At 37.3% G+C, this 22,065-nt stretch overlaps 1 protein-coding gene across 5 annotated transcripts in view; it reads right to left on the bottom strand.

Moving 5' to 3' along the window:
- The window catches only part of SNTG1 (syntrophin gamma 1), a 900,934-nt gene that overhangs the window by 270,358 nt on the left and 608,511 nt on the right, over positions 1-22,065 (bottom strand). For all 5 annotated transcript variants that reach the window (XM_058699165.1, XM_058699168.1, XM_058699169.1 and 2 more), the window contains one exon: positions 4,273-4,329. In XM_058699165.1, the coding sequence (XP_058555148.1) occupies positions 4,273-4,329 (57 nt within the window). The remainder of the gene's footprint in view (positions 1-4,272; positions 4,330-22,065) is intronic.

Below are 22,065 nucleotides of genomic sequence, written 5' to 3'. Positions count from 1 at the left end.
TCTGTGATTTCTGAACTTTTTACAAAAGGAAGCAGTTTCAGTCTGACACCAGAGAAGGATAAATGATTATAAGTGGAAAGTTTAGTGATCCTTTAATTCAGTTTTCGGAGAATGATCTTTTGGAAATTTAAAAGTGTAAATAAGAAGAGCTTGACATTTTACTGAGTGATAAACCAAAACAAAAACGAATACAAGGGAAGAAACTGTCAACAATGGTAAGAGACAGGAAGAATCAGAAAGAATTGTCAGGAAAGATCCAGAGTTACAGCAGTTGCCAGAAGTGTTCTCAAAAGCAACACAAGGGTCAAAATAGCTCGAATGAGCAACGCTTTCTGGAAGACAGCCCGGGGAGTGAGCACAGTGCATAAAACGCCAGCATTGGTTCATGATTTAAGTTTCTGATCAGAAAGCATGGCCATCATTTCTTTCTATCTTGAGATCCTGGAGTCGGAGCTTGTGGGTGAAATGCCATTTAAAGACAACAGAGAGCTGGGCCACGTACAAAGGTGTGTGTGTTGTGCCTCCAACTTTCATCTTATTGTACTCTGGCTCAGTTACACATGCGCTCCTACTAGATCTAACTGTAGTGCAAGAAAAACTGTAACACGGGACAGTGAACGCAGAAACAAGCGGAGATCCGGGGATAAGCATGTTCCGGGGCGGGGTGGGGGGAGCGGGGTTAAAAAGAACCCCTTTTATTTTTAGGAGCTGGAAACAAATCGATTAGCTAAACCAGAGGATGGGGACGTGGAGCAAGACAGTCAGCCTTGTGTGTGGACGCTCCACCTGTCAGGACACCTGCTTCACCATGTGCTGCGTTAGCACAAGACTGTCACCTGCCCAAAGGTCCTTGGTTCAGTGTTGTGAGGTTTTTTTTCCCCTTGTTTAGAATTAACATGGATAAAAAGGTAATTTTGGTCTCTACTTTTCCGTGGTAAAACACTCTTGTTTTGAAAAGATGGGATTTTAAGAATTTAAAAAAATAAATTTGTCTCGAGATAAATCTGATTTCTATATTAAAACGTTATGTGACTGATGCCAAAGCTCTTTTTGGATGACTGTGTTCCACACTGAGGGTCTAGCATTCTTCAGATACGATTTAAGATGGTAACTATGACTTTTCAAAGGAGAGTCCCGGATCTTGTAAGAAAGTCCTAATAATGCAAACTAAAATCTTAAGGTAAAAATAAAATAAAATAAAATAAAATAAAATAAAATAAAATAAAATAAAAATAAAATAAAATATAAAATAAAACAATAGGGGATAAGACAAAATTTGAAAAGAAAATGGATTAAAATTTACTTACATTGTAGTTTTAAAAATTTAGATCTTCTACAATCTTTCATTATTATTTACAATTTTCTCTTATTCCTTAGGATTATAGGAAGTTTTGAGATGGAAACTCTCCTTAATATGCAGTACATCTTAGTGGCTTCAAGGGAGGATATCAAATCAAAGACCTGAAATCAAACTGTACAGACATGTGGCTACCTCATTCTCCAAACCACCTGGGACTAAGCCACGCATTTTTGTCCCAGAAGTTTCAGTGTTGTCTCAAGAATATGGCAGAGAAAATAAAAGGAGGTAAAGGCTGACTTTTTCTTCCTCACCCTAATAGGGAAGTCTCTGCCCGGAGAGAGTGTTGGGAGCAAGACATTATTGTACATGGACAGGTGACATCAAAGCTTAATGGACATTGGTTGCCTCCGTCATATTACACTGCCCACAGTCTATAGCCCCTGGAACACGTTAAAAGCATTAGAACAGATGCCTCTCTGTGATGTTGTCCACTATCTTTGGTAGCACCGGCCGCCATGTGGGAAAACTGAGGGGTTGCCACCATGTACAAGGCTGACAGTTGAAGAAAAACCCATCAGCCAAGATTTGGCAGGAGCACAGAACATGGCCCATTGGCTTTGACTCGTAACGGCACATATTGGAGTGTTTTAGTGTTTTCTGACCAAAGACAAATGGTGGCCATTTTGTTACCTGTTAGTCAGGCTTTCACAAATAATTTTTTGAAAGGTGAAACTGAAATAATATCACCATATGTTCTCAGTACAATGAAATTCAGGAGCACCTGTAGAAGTCTTCACTATATTAGTTAATGTCTTTTTAATTGTCAAAGATGCACCCTTCCTTTTGTTATTTCCAGTTGAGATAGTCAAGGTTTTTAGTCAATAACTCTCACTACAAAATCTCCAGTGTGTGTCAGCAGTGATTAGTTAACTGAAGCAAATAAGGATAAGATATACACTCATATATTTATGGGAGTATTTATATTATTGGTTCAAATTGTTCTAGCAATAAGTATACAAAAAATAAATAAATAGAAAAAATAAATGGTCAAAGTTAAAACATTAATTCTGCATTCGGTTAAAATATTTTCTTAAATGGTTATATATATATATATATATATATATATATGCAGTGTGTGTGTGTGTGTGTGTGTATACACACACACACATGCACACTAACAGAACAAAATACAGCTTAAAAATAAAAAAGCAAGTGTCAGAGGTAACTATTGAGAAAACCAAAATGGAAAATCCTAAAGAGAAACTTTTCAGAATGACTGGGTAATAATCGAAATAATAAACTTAATTTTTGTATTTCTGATTAGTGTATCATAAGAATTGTAAGATAACTTCCTTTTTGTCAGACTTCCTAATATATGGCACAGATCCCAATTCAAGCACTGCTTTTGTGGCCAATATTATGAATGGAAAATGCACACTCATTTGATTTAGAAAATTAATCTATTTATTGTTGTATAAGAGTTTTGTTTGGAATGAAATAATGAAAATATTAAATAGACATAATTCATTTGGCAAAATTCCTGATATTTTAGAATCTGTTTAGTTAAAATTGTAGCATTTTAATAAAAATAAATAACATCATATTGTTGAGTTTAAATTATAAATGGAAATAGAAAAAAAATAGAAAGGAAAATTTCCCTGCATAAAACTAATGTAGCTCCACTGTCAGAAAAAGAGACCTGTTAGGTAAAAATGCTTATCTCAAGTGAAACCACCTCTCGAGATTGGATTTTATTCATATTTAGCTTTTGTTCTCTCTCATGGACTTTTTACTATCTTTAGTGGTATCTTTAAACCCTTCAAGCAATCCCAATAAATATCACAGAAAAAAACAAAAACAAACAAAAAAAGCTTGTCTGTTGTATCATATAATTCCCATGGCATCATTTCCACTTCTTATAACTTGTACTGCAAGCCTCCCTGGATTTAGCTGATGGACGATAAAGTGAAAGTTAAATACATATTTTAAAACTAACATTTTATATAGTAATATTCTTATCACTTGACAACACAATGCTATTCCACACTGGTCCATTTTTCTAAGTCATTTTCATAATGTCAGCTAGAACTGATAGTCACCAAATTTAGAGCTCCACTTTCCAAGCATATATAAACTGAGCTGTGTTAAAATTTCATGAAATATATACCTGAGATGTATGATTTTCACCCTACGTGGGCAAAATACCTAACCCACTGGCTTAAGATAAAGTGAAATTTCATTTATCTATGCAAAGATGTAGGTTTCTAAAGGGCATTTAAAGACAGCAATTAACTTTTCCAATATTTATATAATTTCCCATCCTTTTAAAATTTGTTTTGTTTCAATGACGATAAATTGAAGGTGTGGTACGCTTTTACTAGTCAACCACATCCACAAAAAACAAAGGCATTTAAAATTCATTAATAAATGGAAGTTAACAGGACGGTCATTTTAAAAATAAATCAGATGCTAAAACTGTGTTTACCCGATTTACTTGGCATTGTGACATGAAAATTTGCCGATTTCTAAAAAATAAAAATGAAAATGAAAACGACACAAAAGAAAAAGATGAATAAAACCCAACTAACATTTAACTATTATTAGTGTAAACTTGTTCTTGCTCCATTCACTGGGTTGGGGAGTTGGGGGGCAGTAGCTCCTCCCCTGGCTGGGTACAGGAAGATACGCCCACAGCAACATCAGATCTGACATTTTAGGTGGTCCCAGATAAAGTTAATTACCTGTCTATGTTCAATGCCAGGTAAAATTCCCAAATACTTTTTCTAAGAAACTTTCTAAATCAAAAGTTGGCCAAGGTTTTCTGAGAACCTACCTACTTTATGTCTCAGTGCAAATATTGAAGATTTTGCTATAGCCATATTTATCTAATTATTAATCACCAAAAACCAAAATACACAAAAATGCATGCATTACAGCACAGCCTTTAAGGACAGAATGGAAATACAGGTTACCTTGATGCTTAATCCAAAGCCTCCTACAGTTTGTCTTCTAATGGTCACCGTTCTTTCCTGAAAGACAGGATTTTAAAAGTGGTTAGCATTTCCTAATACTATACTTACACACCATTTTCTTCCTCAGGGTTCTGTTTCTGCTCCTTAAAAAAGAAATATTTTGTGACAGCGTACAGGCTCTGATTCTTGCAAAAAATGGGGCAATTTGTAATTTTCAAATCAAAGGTTAATTTATTTGTCAAGATAAAAGAGACTGTATTGTTAGTAAACTTCTAAACTCTCAAAAATTAAGTTCCTTTCAATGACTTTTTTGGACATATTTTGGAATCTTAACTTTTAAACCTCTTCTTATTTTCACATTCTATATTCTTGTTGTCTAAGGAATGACAGGTTTTGGTTACATAAAAATAACTCAATGTCAATGGCAAATATTATCTTTGTCAACCAAGGTCTTATCTCCATCACAACCGAGTCATCTTGCTTGTGGAAATTTGAGAGCTGAGCTGGGAGGCTGCCATGTCCCCGCACATCAACTATTCATGTGCATGTCTGGGATTGAAACTGACTAAACCAGATTCAAAATGATGGCTTGTCTGGAAAAAGAATGGACATTACACCTAACTAATAATGGCAAAGGTATTATCAATTTTCCAAATCAATTCTCTTTTTCCTTCCACAGCGGAAACAATAATTCAGTTGCTGGTGTATGAAACAAAAATCACAAAGATCTCCACTTGAACAAATCCTCGAATTTCCAATAAATTCAATATTACTCTGTTTTGGGGCAATCATCTCTACGTAATGCATATTCTGGAGGCATATTGAAAGGTTGAAAGCTTTTATTTATAACGTTCTTCATTTATCTATAACTTTCTCATCTTTTTTAACCTCCCCCTATTTATAGTGGTTTGAGATACCCCACCCCCTTCTCTTGTTCTACCTGGGATAGATGTTGGTTATCTGATCCCCACACATGCCCAACCTCTTTGGCTACACTACCGATCTCCAAGTCTAAATACTGCTTTCTTTCTTACTCCATGGTTTTAGAGGGGCTATGTGGAACAGATGATATTATTTAAAAAGAACAAGGAGAAAATCTGGAAAATGTGTGCTTCTGATGTCTCTTCCTAAGTATTTTAAGATAACATAAAAAACAGTCATTTTGGCAGTTACAAGATACCTTCATTTAGCCAAATGTTTAGATTTCATAAATAAAAACAAAATAATGCTTAAAGACTAAGATCACTATACCAGAAATTGAGGTATATTAACTGTTATTTATTTTGAATCAACAAATAAGCCTTTATGGTTGGAAATTGGTGCATACTAAGAAAAAAAAACTATTAGTGCAAATGAGTAGCATTTAATTATATAAATTTTCTTTTTGATCATGTCCTAAGTAATTTGACCTGCCTTAAAACTACAGATTTTAGGGGCGCCTGGGTGGCTCAGTCGGTTAAGCATCCGACTTCAGCTCAGGTCATGATCTCGCGGTCCGTGAGTTCGAGCCCCGCCTCAGGCTCTGTGCTGACAGCTCAGAGCCTGGAGCCTGTTTCAGATTCTGTGTCTCCCTCTCTCTGACCCTCCCCCGTTCATGCTCTGTCTCTCTCTGTCTCAAAAAGAAAAAAAAAAGAAAAAAAAAAAACTACAGATTTTACTCTTATATCCTGTCATCAAATTATGTTTTCAAGCCCATGTTAAAATTACTTACACAAATTAAGTGTATAGGTGTATTGCAATTTATGGAAAGCAATATGAAATATAAAACACACTATTCATGTTGGATAACATCATAAACTCTACTTTTTTATTCTTTTTCTTAAGTAGGCTTCATACCCAGCATGGAGCCCAATGTGAGGCTTCAACTCACGACTCTGAGATCAAGATCTGAGCTGAGATCAGGAGTTGGATGCTTAACTGACTGAGCCACCCAGGTGCACCACTACGTTTCTATTCTTTTTTTTTTTAATTTTTTAAACGTTTATTTATTTTTTGAGACAGAGAGAGACAGAGCATGAATGGGGGAGGGTCAGAGAGAGGGAGACACAGAATCTGAAACAGGCTCCAGGCTCTGAGCAGTCAGCACAGAGCCCGACGCAGGGCTTGAACTCAGGGACTGCGAGATCGTGACCTGAGCAAAAGTCAGACGCTTAACCGACTGAGCCACTCAGGCGCCCCTACGTTTCTATGCTTAAGCCAACTACTATATCAGTCCACATTAGTGAAGTCATAAGTAGGAGAAGACGTAGTGTTTAAGAACTTTTATTGCAAAATGCATGTAAATAGGGATACCTGCATGTACACAAGCAAAAGGTAGACACATGCATTATACACACACAAAATCTCATTTAAAATAAATATTTATTGGAAATGTCCTTTTGTTGGACAGGATAAGAGAAATATGTCATATTACATATTTTTCAATTATTTCTCATTAAAGGATTAGTTAAAGGAAAGCTGTACATTGCAAATAATGGATTTGAAATCAAAGAATCTATCAATGACTCAAATATCCACAACTTAGTATGTTTGGAAAATTACTTAAGCCCTCCAAATCTGTTTTTCCAAATCTGTAAAATTTGTCTTACAAATTTACAAAATCCAGCTTTGTTTTGAGGATTGATATTTGTGAAGGACCCAGGCATGTAGTAGAAGCTTAATGAATACACACACACACACACACACACACACACACACAATCTGTTATTCTAGACAGAAATTCTTAAAGTCACTTAAATATCTGATCGATATTTATCCACTTTTTATTCCAATATTAAGTCACAGAGTAACTCAAATACTGGAAGACTGACTCAGGGATAGATCAATTAAATGGTTATCTTTACTCTTATAAAATAGATAGGCATACTATTTTTTACAATACTGCCTATCAAACTAACAGGTTCTTAGATGGCAGTTATTTTCTTAATTTAATTTCTGTAAGGAAAAAATGCTTGATTCCTTAAAATAAGATTCATCTTTATTTTCTCAATAAAGAATTGAGTCTGTAAAAGCAAGTGCATTTTATTAGTAAATGACATCATTCTACAACATCTCGCATGGCAATCGTTAGAAACAAGGGCAACTTGGTGAGTCAATTCTATTAACCAGCCAAGTGTAGGCTGAAACACTGCTTTCCTTTGAAGGGACAGCAGGCATGGCGGGGTTACCAAAGGTCTATGCAATGCCTTTACTTCTTTACAAGACTGACTTCCAGTCTTTGGTGGAGAATATGTAGAGCATGTTCCAAATCAAATACAAAATTGCTGATGCAGAGAGGAGTTTGGAGAGACTAAAGAGTCAGCAGTAACTGTTGAAAATCTCAGAGGCAGCACTTATTTTAATGTATTTTAAACACACGGGCACACACTCATGCACATGAAAACCCCAGCCAGCACTTTTCTATACTATTGCTTCATTGGGTTACTTTTAAGAAAATAAGGACAAACAAGCAAGGCAAGTTACTTCGTGTTTTAAAGCCAAATTTTTAAATTTGTCACTGCAGGTGGCAGGAAGTCTGGAACGGCAAATAACTGTTCCCAGTATGGCACCTTGCTGATTTCTCCCCAATCTTATGTTTGTGTTAGCTATACCTTCTCTCCCCTTTCCACCTTCCCACATTTGGTTCCTCCCCCCTCCCCCCAAAATAACTTTCTTGAAAGGCAATGTAATGAATTGTTTCGGCTACTCATCTCATAAACCAGAGAATTTCTGGAAGCTGATCTGAAGTTGTATTAGTTACATCTTGGGTGTCATAAAGCCATTGCCTAAGTAACAGGGCACTGTCTTTCAGGAAACCAACGTATTATTGTTTGTTTTAGTCTTTAAAACACAAAATCAAGAAAGGTGCCCCCATACACACACACACACACACACACACACACACATATATATATATATATAATTTATTGTCAAATTAGCTTCCATACAACACCCAGTGCTCATCCCAAAAGGTGCCCTCCTCAATGCCCATCACCCACCTCCCCCTCCCTCCCACCCCCCCATCAACCCTCAGTTTGTTCTCAGTATTTAAGGGTTTCTTATGGTTTGCCTCCTTCCCTCTCTGTAACTTTTTTTCCCACCTTCCCCTCCTCCTGGTTAAAAATCCTTTCTTTAATCTTCCTATTCCTTATAGATTACAAAGGATGGAGCCCAGGAATAATGTTGGATTTATAAAAGACATTCTGTACACCTAAATAATCAGCATTAACCTCATGACAAAAAAACTTGTTTTAAATGCCTAATTCGCTTTATGTAAAAATCTATATTATCACCCCCCTGCCCTCTAGAATATTATGTTTGAAATACTCTATGTATACTGTATGAACCATATGGTAACCAAAATATAAATGTTAGCAATCACAAAATGTTACTATTATATATCTCCAGTATAGAAATGTTTGAGACATTAGGTGAAAAGAGGAGGAAGAAGTGACAACAATGCAGACACTAGAGAGAGTATCAAATGGGCAATTGTTTGCATTGATTATGTGGGGTGGAAACAAGGTATACAAAGAAAGAGATAAGGAATGTCATTAGCTCTTTTTGACAATTCAGAAAGAGTGAATAGACTTGGGAAAGGAATAATAACAAAGACTAGGTATTGAAAATCAACCATGTGCACTGACAGGGCTCACGGCACTTAGGATTATTAAAATACACTGTGACCTTGACTTTTTTTCCACTAACTTTTTTGATAGCTGAACCTGTGTTTCGTTCACAGTCTAAGCCTAAGAATTTAGCATAGGGCCTACACCAAAACTAGGTATTCATGCATTAAGTGGGGAAAAAAAAAGCTTTTGCAAGATCTTCCAAGTAATCATCATAACAGTACATGGATGGCATAGGCAATATTTTCCTAATTTGGAATAAGGAAACTAAAATGCAAAGGAGTTAAATTAACTTAACCAAGATCCAAATCATGATTTAAATGAAAGTATCTCTGATTCCCACTGTCTTTTCCATAACAACAGGCCTGTGATAACATGAATAATTGAGATGAAAGAAACAAAGAAACTGGAAAATTGGGGTGGGATGTAATAAAAACAGAGGGGACTGTGAGAAACCAAATGTTTTCCCTCTAAAATCAGGAAGAAGGCAGGATTCCCCCTCTCACCACTCTTATTACATTGTGCTTGGAGGCAGCTAGTGCATATGAGGTAACAGGCATACAGATTAGAGAGGAAGAAATGAATGGTTTTGTTTTTTGTCTATGTAGAAAATCCCAAAGAATCAACCAAAAGCTCCTGGAAATAATAAGTTATTGTAGCAAGGTCACAGGAGATAAGGTTAATATACAAAATCCAATTTCTCTCCTATACATCGGCCATGAGAAATTAGAATTTGGAATTAAAATCACAATACCATTTATAATAGCTCACTAAAAAGTTTTTATTGGTATAAATTTAACAAAATAAGTAGAAACTTCCATACGGGAAACGACAAAACTCGGAAGAAAGAAATCAAAGCAGATCAAAACAAAGAGATATTTCATGTTCATGGACTAGAAGACTCTTCCCAGCTAGATCTATAGAATCAACGCAGTCCCAATAAAATTCCAGCAAGCTATTTTTAGATATTAATAAATTGTTTCTAACGTTCACATGGAAGGCCGAAAGACGTATAATAGCTACCATAATATTGAAGTAGAAGAAAACGTTGGATAATTCAAGATGCCTGATGCAGGACTTACTATAAAGCTACAGTAATCCAGACAGCATCAAATTTTTGAAGACTAAACACATAGACCATTGGAATAGAATAGAATGCCCCAAAACAAGATAAAACAAAACCAACCAAACAAATAGTCAATTGGTCTTTGACAAAAGAACAGAGCAGTTCAATGGAGAAAAGAAAGGATAGTCTTCTCAACAGAAAAAGAAGAAAGAAAAAGAGAAAAAAGAAAGAAGGAAAGAAAAAAAGAAAGAAGAAAGATCTAGACATGAATGCCATTCCTTTAATAAAAATTAACATAAAATCGATCACAGATCCAAACATAAACACAATTATTATAAAACTTCTAGAAGAAAACAGGAGAAAACCTATGACTTTGGGGTTGGCAGTGAGCGATACAATACTAAACGCATGATCCATTAAAAAAAAAACACTTGACGTTAAAATACTTTAAGATTAAAAACATCTACTTTGTAAAAGATACTGTTAAGAAAATAAAAAGTGACAGATTGGAAGAAAATATTTGCATAATGCATTCTGATAAAGAACTTGTTTCCAAAATATATGAAGAACTCAACACTTAGCGAGAAAATAAACAATTAGAAAGTTGCCAAAATATTTGAGCAAACACCTCATCAAAGAATATATAGATGGCAAGCATGCATATGAAAAGATGCCCAACAGCATTTGTTATCAGGAAATTTCAGGTTATGAAATTTGATGGGGCACCTGGATGGCTCAGTCCATTGAGTGTCTGACTCTTGACTTTGGCTCAGGTCATGATCTCGTGGTCATGAGGTCAAGCCCCGTGTCAGGCTCCCTGCTCAGCATGGATTCTCTCTCTCCCACTCCCCCATTCAGGGTTTGTTTTTCAAAATAAATAAGTAAACTTTTAAAAATAACATTACACATCTATTAGCATGGCTAAAATTCCAAAACATTGGCAATATGAAGTGAGATATATTATAAGAATTGTCACCCCTTGCTGGTGGGAATTCAAAAGACAGTTTGGTAGTTTCTGACAAAGCTAAACATAGTCTGAACAGATGACACAGGAATTGCACTCCTACATATTTACTCAACTAATTTTAACATTTGTGTTTACCCAAAAGCCTGCATGAAAATATGTATAGCAGCTTTATTCATAATTGCCAAAAACTGAAAGTGACCGAAATGTTCTTCATCCATAGAAAAACAAAAAAACAAAAAATGATGGTACATCTATACAATGAAATATTCACTAACAGAAAGAAATACACTGGCTAGCTTCAAAAAGACACGGAGAAACCACAAATGTATACTACTAAGTAAAACAAATCAGTCTCAAAAGGATACATACTATGATTCCATTTATATGACATTCCAAAAAGGCAAAACTATGCAGACAATGCAGTGATCAGTGGGGCCCCTGGGTGGCTCAGTCAGTTACGCGTCTGACTTCAGCTCAGGTCATGATCTCAGAGTTTGTGAGTTTGAACTCCGTGTCAGTCTCTGAGCTGCCTGCTCAGGGCCTGGAATGAGCAGAGTCTCTGTCTTCCTCTGTCTCTCTGCCCCTCCCACACTCACGCTGTCTCTCTCTCTTTCTCAAAAATAAAATAAACATTAAAAAATTAAGTAAAAAAAAAAAAAAAGAAAGAAATAATCAGTGGTTTCCAGGCATTCACAGAGAGGGAGGAAAGGTTGAATAAGTGAAGCATAGGGGACTTATAAGATAATGAAACTATTCTTTTAGATATTACAATAATAGGTACATGGTGTTATGCTTTAGTCAAAACACATAGAACTTCAGAGAACAAAGGGTGCATCTTAACATATATATGTTTAAAAGAGTCATTTAGGAAGATAGGGGATCCAAAGAGGGAATAGCAGCTATGACAAAACAATCCCAAATTTCATTACAAATGTATGTAACCATTTCCTTGAAAGGAATGGGGGGGGCGGGGGACGCGCTGACCTAAGTAACTTTGGAAATGAATGGAGTCTGTAAGACAAATGCTAGAATAAAGACAAAGGGAACTACACATGGTACTGTATTCTAGTTGATAAAATTGTTTCACATGAAGGTATGGCTAATAATTCTGATATTGCTATACATATATGTTGAAATTAAACAAGTAAGTGGACGGTGGGGGGAAGGAACCGGTTTGTCCCTGTTGGAGTGGAGCAAGGGAAGAAGGTGAAAACAGCCCATGGGGTAACGGAAGGTAGTTAAAGACATCAGTATTAACTCTCATCTGGTGTAATGCAGATACAGATGGCTACATACAGAAACATTTACAGATATGTGAATATATACGGGTTATTTTGTCCTTTTAAAAATGGTTTTACAGAGATACAATTTATGTACCATAAAACCAACCATTTAAAGCATATAATTTGGTGGCTTTTAGTATCTTCACAGAGTTATGCATCCATCACCACAATCAATTTTTAAACATTGGCATTTTTCAAAATGACCCCATATCCCTCAGTCCTTAAAGCCCATCTTATCCTTAGGCATCCACTCATCTCTTTCTACCTCTGTAGATTTGCCTCCTGTTGGCATTCCCCATAAATGGTATCACACCGTAGATAGTCTTTTGTGTTTGGCTTCTAACCACGATGTTTTCAAGAATCATCCATGTCACAGCGGGTTTCAATATTTCATTTTTTAACATTCCACTGCATGGGTATACCACATTTTATTTATCCATTTCTTCACTGATGGACATTTAGGTTGGGTTTACTCTTTGGTTATTATAAATAATGCTGCTATAAACTTTTATGTGCAAATTTTGTGTGTACATGTGTGGTTTTTTTTCCTCTTGAGCCTATACCAAGGAAGTGAAAGTGGGAACCGTCAGACTGTTTTCCAATGCAGCTGTACCGTTTTACATTCTTACGAGCAGTGTCTGAGAATTCCAATTTCACATCTTCACGGACACCTGTCTTTATCTACCTTTGTGATTATAACTATCCCAATGGCTATAAAGTTGTACCACATATGACTCTGATATAAGATACATATGTACTTGATAGCTAACAACGTTGAGCATCTCCTCATGTGCTCATTGGACATTTACATAAATCTCCTTTGGAAAAACATCTATTAGAATTATTTCGATGTGTCACCATGATTTACACCTCTGTTGTCTTCTAGGAGGTTTATATTTTAGCTCTTATATTATGTTGTTGATCCATTTTGAGTTAATTTTTTGCAAATGATATGTTTCCAAATACATTATTTTGCGTGTGGATATCCAGTTTTCCTAGCACCATTTGCTGAACAAACAATTTCCCCCCCTTGGTCTTGTCACCTTTGAAAATCAATTGACTGTAAATGTGGAGGTTTATTTCTGGACTCTCAATTCTATTTCAATGACTATATGACTACCCATATGCCATATGTGGACATATCTCACACTGTCTAGATTACCATCTCTTTAAAACTGTTAACTTTTAAAATCAGGAAATGTGAGTGTCTCGACTTTTGCAAAACTATTTTGGCTATTCTAATTCCCTTGCATTTTCATATGAATCTTAGCATTAACTTGTCTATTTCTGCGAAGAAGCAAGCTTGGATTTTGATACAGATTGATCTAAAAATCATTGTGGAGGCATTGCTATGTTAACACATCATTAAGTCTTCGGGTCCATGCAAATAGAATGTCTTTCCATTTATTCAGATCTTCTTTAATTTCTTTCAGTCATTTTTTTTTTAGTTTTCAGAATATATATTTTGTACTTCTGCAAATTTATTGTTAAGTGTTTCATTCTTTTTTACTCTATTTTTAGTGAATAATGTTATTTAGAGTTCAGAAATCCTTTGTTGTAAGGAAGCAGTGGCTTTCTCACTGAGAAGGCTTAGGCATTAAAGTCACCTCTTAGATCATTTCACAAAATCTAAGCAGTTAAGGAGAATACGTTTAAAAATATTCATTTTTAGGGATCATATTTAAAGGACATCTGGGGTATCTTGCTTCCTTCCCTTTAGTTTTACTCCTTGGCAAGCTTCACAGGATCCTTCTCCTGCTACATTGACGGTAGAGAAAAAGGAGACTGACATTCCCCTAAGCCTGTTGGCAACTATAATTTGCAGTAGGTCCTTCCTATCTGATTTAAATAGCTAGACATAGGGGTTGTTTTGAAAGTTAAATATTTCCTGTTTATTTTTAAAGTTCCCATTGCAGACAATTGGGAATTGTACCTTTCTACCTTCATTTTTCTCCACACATCTACAAAACTGAAATCTTCTGGGGCACCTAGGTGGCTCATGTCCAGTTGGCTGAGTGTCCAACTTTTGATTTCGGCTCACATCATGATCTCACATTTCATTACTTTGAGCCCCACATCGGGCTCAATGCTGATGGTGCGGAGCCTGCAGGGGATTCTCTGTCTCCCCCTCTCTCTCTCTGCTTGTCTCTGTATATCTCATAAAATAAATATAAAATAAAATAAAATAAAATAAAATCCACCCTAATCTTTTAATCTTTATAGCTCTGTTCTTACAAATGAGGCTTTATAATGTAAAAAGAGATACATCGATGTCAACCAAGTTGACCAAGGTCAGTCAACAGTGAATCCTTTATACTGAAATCCAGGTGCTGTGAGCTACGAACTATGTGTTCATCACCTGCTCCATTCTGTCTCTTATTTCCCAACACTTATTAAGATATGACAGCTCTGAGAAATCCTGTACTAACCATGCTACCTCTTTTTGTTTAATCTTTGTTTCCTTAACTAAAAATTTTGTGATGTGACTTCTAATTGATTCAGGCACATATATATCTAAAAGGTCATAAGAAACAGAGATTCATTCACCCTTAATCACCTAATAAATTGTGTTTGAATGTGTCATCTGCACAAAACCACTTGGCAGGAAAAAAAATATTTGAGTAAGCGATTTGTCCTAGAATATGTTTTAAATGGTATACGAAAATATATTTGAATATTTTTGTAACCATTGTTTCTTTTATGTTTTCAACAGTCTAGTTTTCAAAGAAGGGGATTTATACATTTGTAAATATTGGCATTAACAACAATCATTGTGATTACAATTTTGTGATATTTCGTATCTTAGAGGAATTAGCTTGTCATTTTATATTATTATTAAATAACTTGTGATAGCTGCCTTTGTCATCATGCTGATTTAGACGGACATTATAGGGGGGAAGGACCAAGACGGAGGAACCACATGGAAGTTTTCTTGTATCTCTGGTCCCTGAAATCCAGCCAGATCAACACTAAACCATCCTCCATGCCCAGAAAACTGATTTCAGGAGTAACACAACCGTCTGCACAATCTGAACCACAGAACTTGGCAGGTATGTGGCACGGAGAGGTGAACTGGGGGAAAGAGAAGCCACGGAGGGCAGGGAGTTGTTTTTGCTTGCAAAGAGAGGACAGAGATGGGGGGAGAGTACAGGAAAGCGTCCCCCACCCCCAAAAGCAGCTGGAGAGAAAAAAAAGAGTATGCAAGCAACTGCACGAAAACAGGAAGAAAGGGGAAAGGAGAGGGTTCACATTCCATTACGATGCTATAAACAGGGAGAGCACAGAGTCTGAAACCCCGCAGCTCAATACCTGGCAGTGCTCTGGTGTCAAGCAGAATCCCTGGGAGCAGAGAGCAAGGTCCTCAGGGTCCTCAGGACACACAGGGAGAGGTGGTTCCCCTGATGGGATGACATTTGGTAGAGGCGTTATGGCCTCCCCACAGACAAAGGTCCCAGAGGACCCCGGAGAATGGCCACATTTGCTGGTGTTGGAGCGAGGATGGAAGGATGTAGCCTGGTGCCAGCTATGTGTTGTGATTTCTCACAATCCCTGAAACGCTCTTGCTACAGAACCACTCAAACTTTTTCTGGGGTGGGCTGGCCCACGGTCTCTGGGCATCGGCAGTGGCACGGTCTTGCAAAGGTTCCTAGGAGTGGGCCAGGACCTGGCCATTGCTCGGCAAGACCCTCCCCCAGAGAATCAGAACGGGTCAAAGCTGCAGGGCCCTCAGACATGAGGGGTTGGGAAACACAGCCCCATCTGAGATAAAACTCAGGAGGGAGGTGCTGCCTGGTAGCCTGACAGTTTGGTTACAGACAGTGTAGAAGCAGAGAGTGGACAGAAGCCAGAGATAAAGAAGGGGTATTTAATTGCTAGTCAGGGAGAGCACAGAGGTCTGATACTAGAGACTGGGTAGCTGGGTGATGCCATTTTCACCCCTCCCGTGCAGGCGTATGTAAGTCTATATGCATCACAAAAATCCACCCCAGTAAGCCAAGCCCCACCATCTAGTGGAGTACAGAGCCGTTACACTAAGCCCTGCCCAGTTGGTCCAACCGTGCTCTTCAGGAACACCACTAGTCTCTCTGCCTGGTTAGTTTAGGATTATAAACTGCTTCATAGTTTGACTTCCAGGGGAAACTTCATTCTGTTCGCTGGCCCATCCATTCAATTTTTTTTTATTTTTCTTTTCTTATTCTTGAACACAGAAAGAGAAAAAAAATATTTTATTTTCCATTTTTGTTAAAAAGATGTTTCTTTAAATTTCTTTAAAATTCCATTTTACTTCCATCATTTCATTTCATTCTATTTTACTGTGTTCATTTTTTTTCACATTTTCAAATGCTTTCCTTTTTTTTCTTTTTCCTTTTTTTTCTTTTCTTATCTTTCCCTGTTTTCTCTAATCTAGCAAGCTTCTTTCAACAACCAGACCAAAACACACCTAGGATCTAGCATCGTTTTGATTTTTTTGTATTGTTTTTAATTTTTTAATATTTTTTTACTTTATTCATTCCTTTTCTTCCTTCAAAATGACTAAATGAAGGAATTCACCCTAAATGAAAGACAGCAAGAAATGACAGCCAGGGACTTAATCAACAAAGATAGAAGCAAGATGTCTGAACCAGAATTTAGAATCATGATAATAATAATACTAGCTGGGGTTGAAAACAGATTAGAATCCCCTTCTGTGTAGATTAAAGAAGTAAAATCTAGTCAGGATGAAATAAAAAATGCTATAACTGAGCTGCAATCTTGAATGGATGCCACGGCGGCAAGGAGGAATGAAACAGAGCAGCAAACCAGCAATATAGAGGACAAACTTATGGAGAATAATGAAGCTGACAAAAAAACGGAGACTAAGGCAAAAGAGTATGATACAAGAAACGGAGAACTCAGTGACTTCTTAAAAAGGAATAACATCAGAATCATTGGGGCCCCAGAAGATGAAGAGAGAGAAAAAGGGGTAGAAGGTTTATGTGAGCAAATCATAGTGGAAAACTTTCCTAACATGGGGAAAGACACAGACATCAAAATCAGGAAGCACAGAGAACTCCCATTAGATTAAAAAAATGACCATTAATAAGGCATCTCATAGGCAAATTCAAAAAATACTAAGGCAAGGAAAGAGTCATGAAAGCAGCAAGGGGAAAAAAAAAAGTCCTTAGCTACTAAGGAAGATAGATAATGTTCGCAGCAGAGCTGTCCACAGAAATTTGGCAGGCCAGAAAGGAGTGGCAGGATATATTCAGTGTGCTAATCAGAAAAATACAGCCAAAAATTCTTTATCCAGCAAGGTTGTCATTCAAAATAGATGGAGAGATTAAAAAAAGTTTCCCTGACAAAGAAAATCTATAGGAGTTCGTGACCACTAAACGAGCCTGCAAGAAATTTTAAGGGGGATTATCTGAGGGGATAAAAGATGGGAAAAAAGACCAAAAGCAATAAACACTAGCAAGGATTAGAGAACACCACCAGAAACTCCAACTCTACAAGCATCATAATGGCAATAAATTCATATCTTTCAATACTCACTCTAAACGTCAATAGACTAAGTGCTCCAATCAAAAGACATAGCGTAACAGAATGGATAGGAAAACAAAATCCATGTATATGCTGTTTATAGGAGACCCATTTTACAACTGAAGACACTTTCAGATTGAAAGTAAGGGATGGAGAACAGTCTATCATGCTAATGGTTGCCAAAAGAAAGCCCGAGTAACCATACTTATATCAGACAATCTAGACTTTAAAGGCTGCAACAAGAGATAAAGAAGGGCATTATATCATAATTAAAGGATCTATCCACCAAGAAGATGTAACAATTGTAAACATTCATACTCCAAATGTGGAAGCACCCAAATATATACCAATGAATCACAAACATAAAGAACTCATTCATAATAATACCATAATAGTAGGGGACATCAACAATCCAGTTACATCAATGGACAGATCATCTAAACAGAAAATCAAGGAAACAATGGATTTGAATGACACCCTGGACTGGATGGACCTAACACATATATTCAGGACATCTCATCCTAAAGAAGCAGAATACACATTCTTCTCCAGTGCACCTGAAACTTTCTCCACAAGAGATCACAAACTGGGACACAAATCAGCCCTCAACAAGTACAAAAAGATCGAGATCATACCGTGCATATTTTCAGGCCACAATGCTATGAAACTTGAAATCAACCACAAGAAAAAAAATTGGAAAGATAACAAATAATTGGAGACTAAAGGACATCCTACTAAAGAATAAATGCGGTAACCTAGAGGTTAAAGAGGAAATTAAAAAGTACATTGAAGCCAATGAAAATGATAACACCACAGCCCAAAACCTCTGGAACACAGCAAAGGCAGTCATAAGAGGGAAGTATATAGCAATCCAGGCCTTCCTAAAGAAGGAAGAAAGGTCTCAGATACACAACCTAAGCTTATACCTTAATGAGCTGGAAAAAGAACAGAAAATAAAACCCAAACCAGAAGAAAACAGGAAATAATAAAGATTAGAGCAGAAATCAATGCTATCAAAACAAAAACAAAAACAAAAAACAAAACAAAAAATAGTAGAATAGATCAATGAAACCAGGAGTTGGTTCTCTGAAAGAATTAACAAAATTGATAAGCCCCTAGCCAGTTTGATCAAAAAGAAAAAGGAAAGGACCCAAATAAACAAAATCAAGAATGAAAGAGGAGAGATCACAACCAACACAGCAGAAATAAAAACAATAAGAAGAGAATATTATGAGCAATTATATGCCAACGAAATGGGTAATCTGGAAGAAATGGACAAATTCCTAGAAACATGTAAACTACCAAAACTGAAACAGGAAGAGAGAGAAAACTTGAACAGACCCACAAACGATAAAGAAATCAAATTAGTAATCAAAAATCCCCCCCCAAAAGAGTCCAGAGCTGGATGGCTTTCCAGGGGAATTTTATCAAACATTTAAAGACGATTTAACACCTATTCTCTTGAAGCTGTTCCAAAACATAGAGATGGAAGGAAAACTTCCAAACGTATTCTATGAAGCCAGCATTACCTCGATTACAAAACCAGACAAAGACCACTAAAAGGAGAACTACAGACCAATTTAGTTGATGAACATGGATGCAAAAATCCTCAACAAGATACTAGCCAACTGGATCCAACAATACATTCAAAGAATCACTCACCACGACCAAGTGGGATTTATACCTAGGATATAGGGCTGGTTCGATATCCACGAAACAATCAATAAGATACATCACATCAATAAGGAAAAGGACAAGAGCCACACGATCCTCTCAATAGATGTAGAGAAAGCATTTACAAAATACAGCATCCTCTCTTGATAAAAACCCTCAAGAAGTAGGGATAGAAGGATCATACCTCAAGATCATGAGAGCCATATATGAAAGACCCACCGCTAATATCATCCTCAATGGGGAAAAACTGAGAGCTTTCCCACTGAGGTCAGGAACACGACAAGGATGTCCACTCTCTCCACTGTTATCCAACATAGCATTGGAAGTCTTAGCCTCAGTAGTCAAACAATACAAAGGAATAAAAGGCATCCATCCACATAGGCAAGGAGAAAGTCAAATTTTCATTCTTCACAGATGATATGACAGTCTATGTGGAAAACCGAAAATATTCCCCCAAAAAACTGCTAGAACTGATCTATGAATTCAGCAAAGTCGCAGGATATAAAACCAATGCACAGAAATCGGTTGCATTCCTATACACAATAATGAAACAACATATAGAGAAATCAAGGAATTGATTCGATTTACAACTGCACCAGAAACAAAAAAATACCTAGGAATAAACCTAACCAAAGACATAGAGGGAAATTATAGTAAAATTAATTACTAATTTTGATTTTTGCCTTTAGTGAGATCCCTATTCTGGGTAGGTTTACACACACACACACACACACACACACACACACAGTCTCCTTGTTCGTTCCGTTGAGAGGGCCTAGAAGAAACAATACCCTGTAATATTGTGTTTTATTTTAATGCTGGCCTTGGCCCAGCTTGAGGCACTGGCTAGAAGCCAGACAGTTCCCCTCTGGAATCGCAGACCAAGTCTTCACCCAACCACCCCCTGACCTCACTCTCACACTCTGGGTCACTATCCATCTGCCCTAATCACCCAATAGCAGGCACCAGGCGACTCGGGACCCAAAGACTATGAACCGCCCATTGCTCAGAGTCTGCTGCAAGTATTCAAATAGCCAATTCTAAACCTGCTTACCTTTCCTCACCTGTTCCTTAAAACCACAATAAAGGTGATTGCCCGTGTTCTCGTTTTTTCCTTTGCCCGGTAAGCAATGCCCAAGGCATACTGTGTTCTCCCCAGGGGATTGTAAACATGTCTCTTTCCAGTTTCTCTCTTGATCTGCTCCCCACCTTAGCGCACCTCACCCAAGGTAATGTGATGAAAACGATTGGTTCAGTGAACAGGGTGGTTTGGCACTAGACTTCACAGAGATGCATGCAGACTGTCCTTGGCTTGCTAAGTACATCCGTGCAAAAGCAGACTCAGCCTGGGAGGCACTGCTGTCTGCTGCACCTGCACTCTGGACACCGCACAGTGTGCTGTTTATTTTGCGATTTGTCATCACTTGCCTCCCCAAACTGTGCAACTCATAATGTAAGCCTTCCCTGAGGTTGCACTGCCCAAGACAAGTCAAGCAACCTCACGCTCGTATCTGCACTTAGGGACAGGAAGGAGCTCCTGGATTACTGACCCGAATCTGTCACTCTCAGTCCCCAGGCGTGTCATCAGGACACATATCATGTAGACCCGTGGTCAGAATCTTATGACTTTTATCTCTCTGCCCCCTAAGACTATAGAAGAGGTCTCCAAGTGTCTGGAGAAATGTAAGACTCCAAGTCAATGCACCCAGGCACTACTTAGTGGCAAGTGGTTTATCAACAAGCTAAGAGCTTGTTTTAAGATCAAAACCCTAGCATTCCTCCCTAGAACCAGAGCCACTATTGCTCTCCTGGAGGCCAATCCCGACCTTCAAGGTCAACTGAGAAACCCCGGAATGAGACACTAACAAACATGGCCGTTCCGGACCACTGGAGTTTATTCCATAAACATCCAAAGAGTAAACACAGTTGGGGACAAACAGGAGAAAACAGAAACTAAAATTTTTAGCTACCTGGAGATATGTGCCAGTCTCAAAGATTTTGTTCAGAAAGACAATAGAAGGGACTGATAGTTCACACCAGGTGGCTAACTGTGCTGTTCCAAGGACAGGTTGTTATGGCTCTCTGTGTGTAACTGCAGCCCTTGGAAGGTAGAGTGGGAAGCCTTAGAACAAGAAATGCCTCTTCCCCTGTCTTCATTTCCTGTAATCACCTGGAAGGTCCACACTATGAGTTCTCAGAGACAGAAACTAACAACCACAGCGTTGAGTGGCTTGAACCCCAGGACAAAAAAAAAAAAAAAAGAGAGAGAGAAAAAATAATAATAAAACACCTTGACACAGGGGGAGAAAAAGTAAATAAACTACATACAGTAAAAGCTTGGTTTGCAAGCATAATGCCTTCTGGAAACACGTGTGTAATCCAAAGTACTTGTATATCAAAGCAAATTCCAAGAACCGTTGGCTCAGTTGTGATCATGTGATGTTCAGCGTCATGTACTACTCGTATTGCAAGGCGTCACTCATTGATCAAGTTAAAATTTATTAGAAATGTTTGCTCGTCTTGTGGAACACTCTCAGAACAAGTTACTTGCAATCCGAGGTTTTATGTATATTATAGAACTTTACATTGTATGTAATATATATGACATATATATATTAAATTAAAACAAATAATTTGACCCAATTGGAAATCCAAAATTGCTAAATAATTTAGCAA

Source organism: Neofelis nebulosa, chromosome 14, assembly GCF_028018385.1.
Source record: "Neofelis nebulosa isolate mNeoNeb1 chromosome 14, mNeoNeb1.pri, whole genome shotgun sequence".
In the NCBI taxonomy this organism is placed as follows: domain Eukaryota; kingdom Metazoa; phylum Chordata; class Mammalia; order Carnivora; family Felidae; genus Neofelis; species Neofelis nebulosa.
This window is presented reverse-complemented; position numbering and strand designations above follow the sequence as displayed.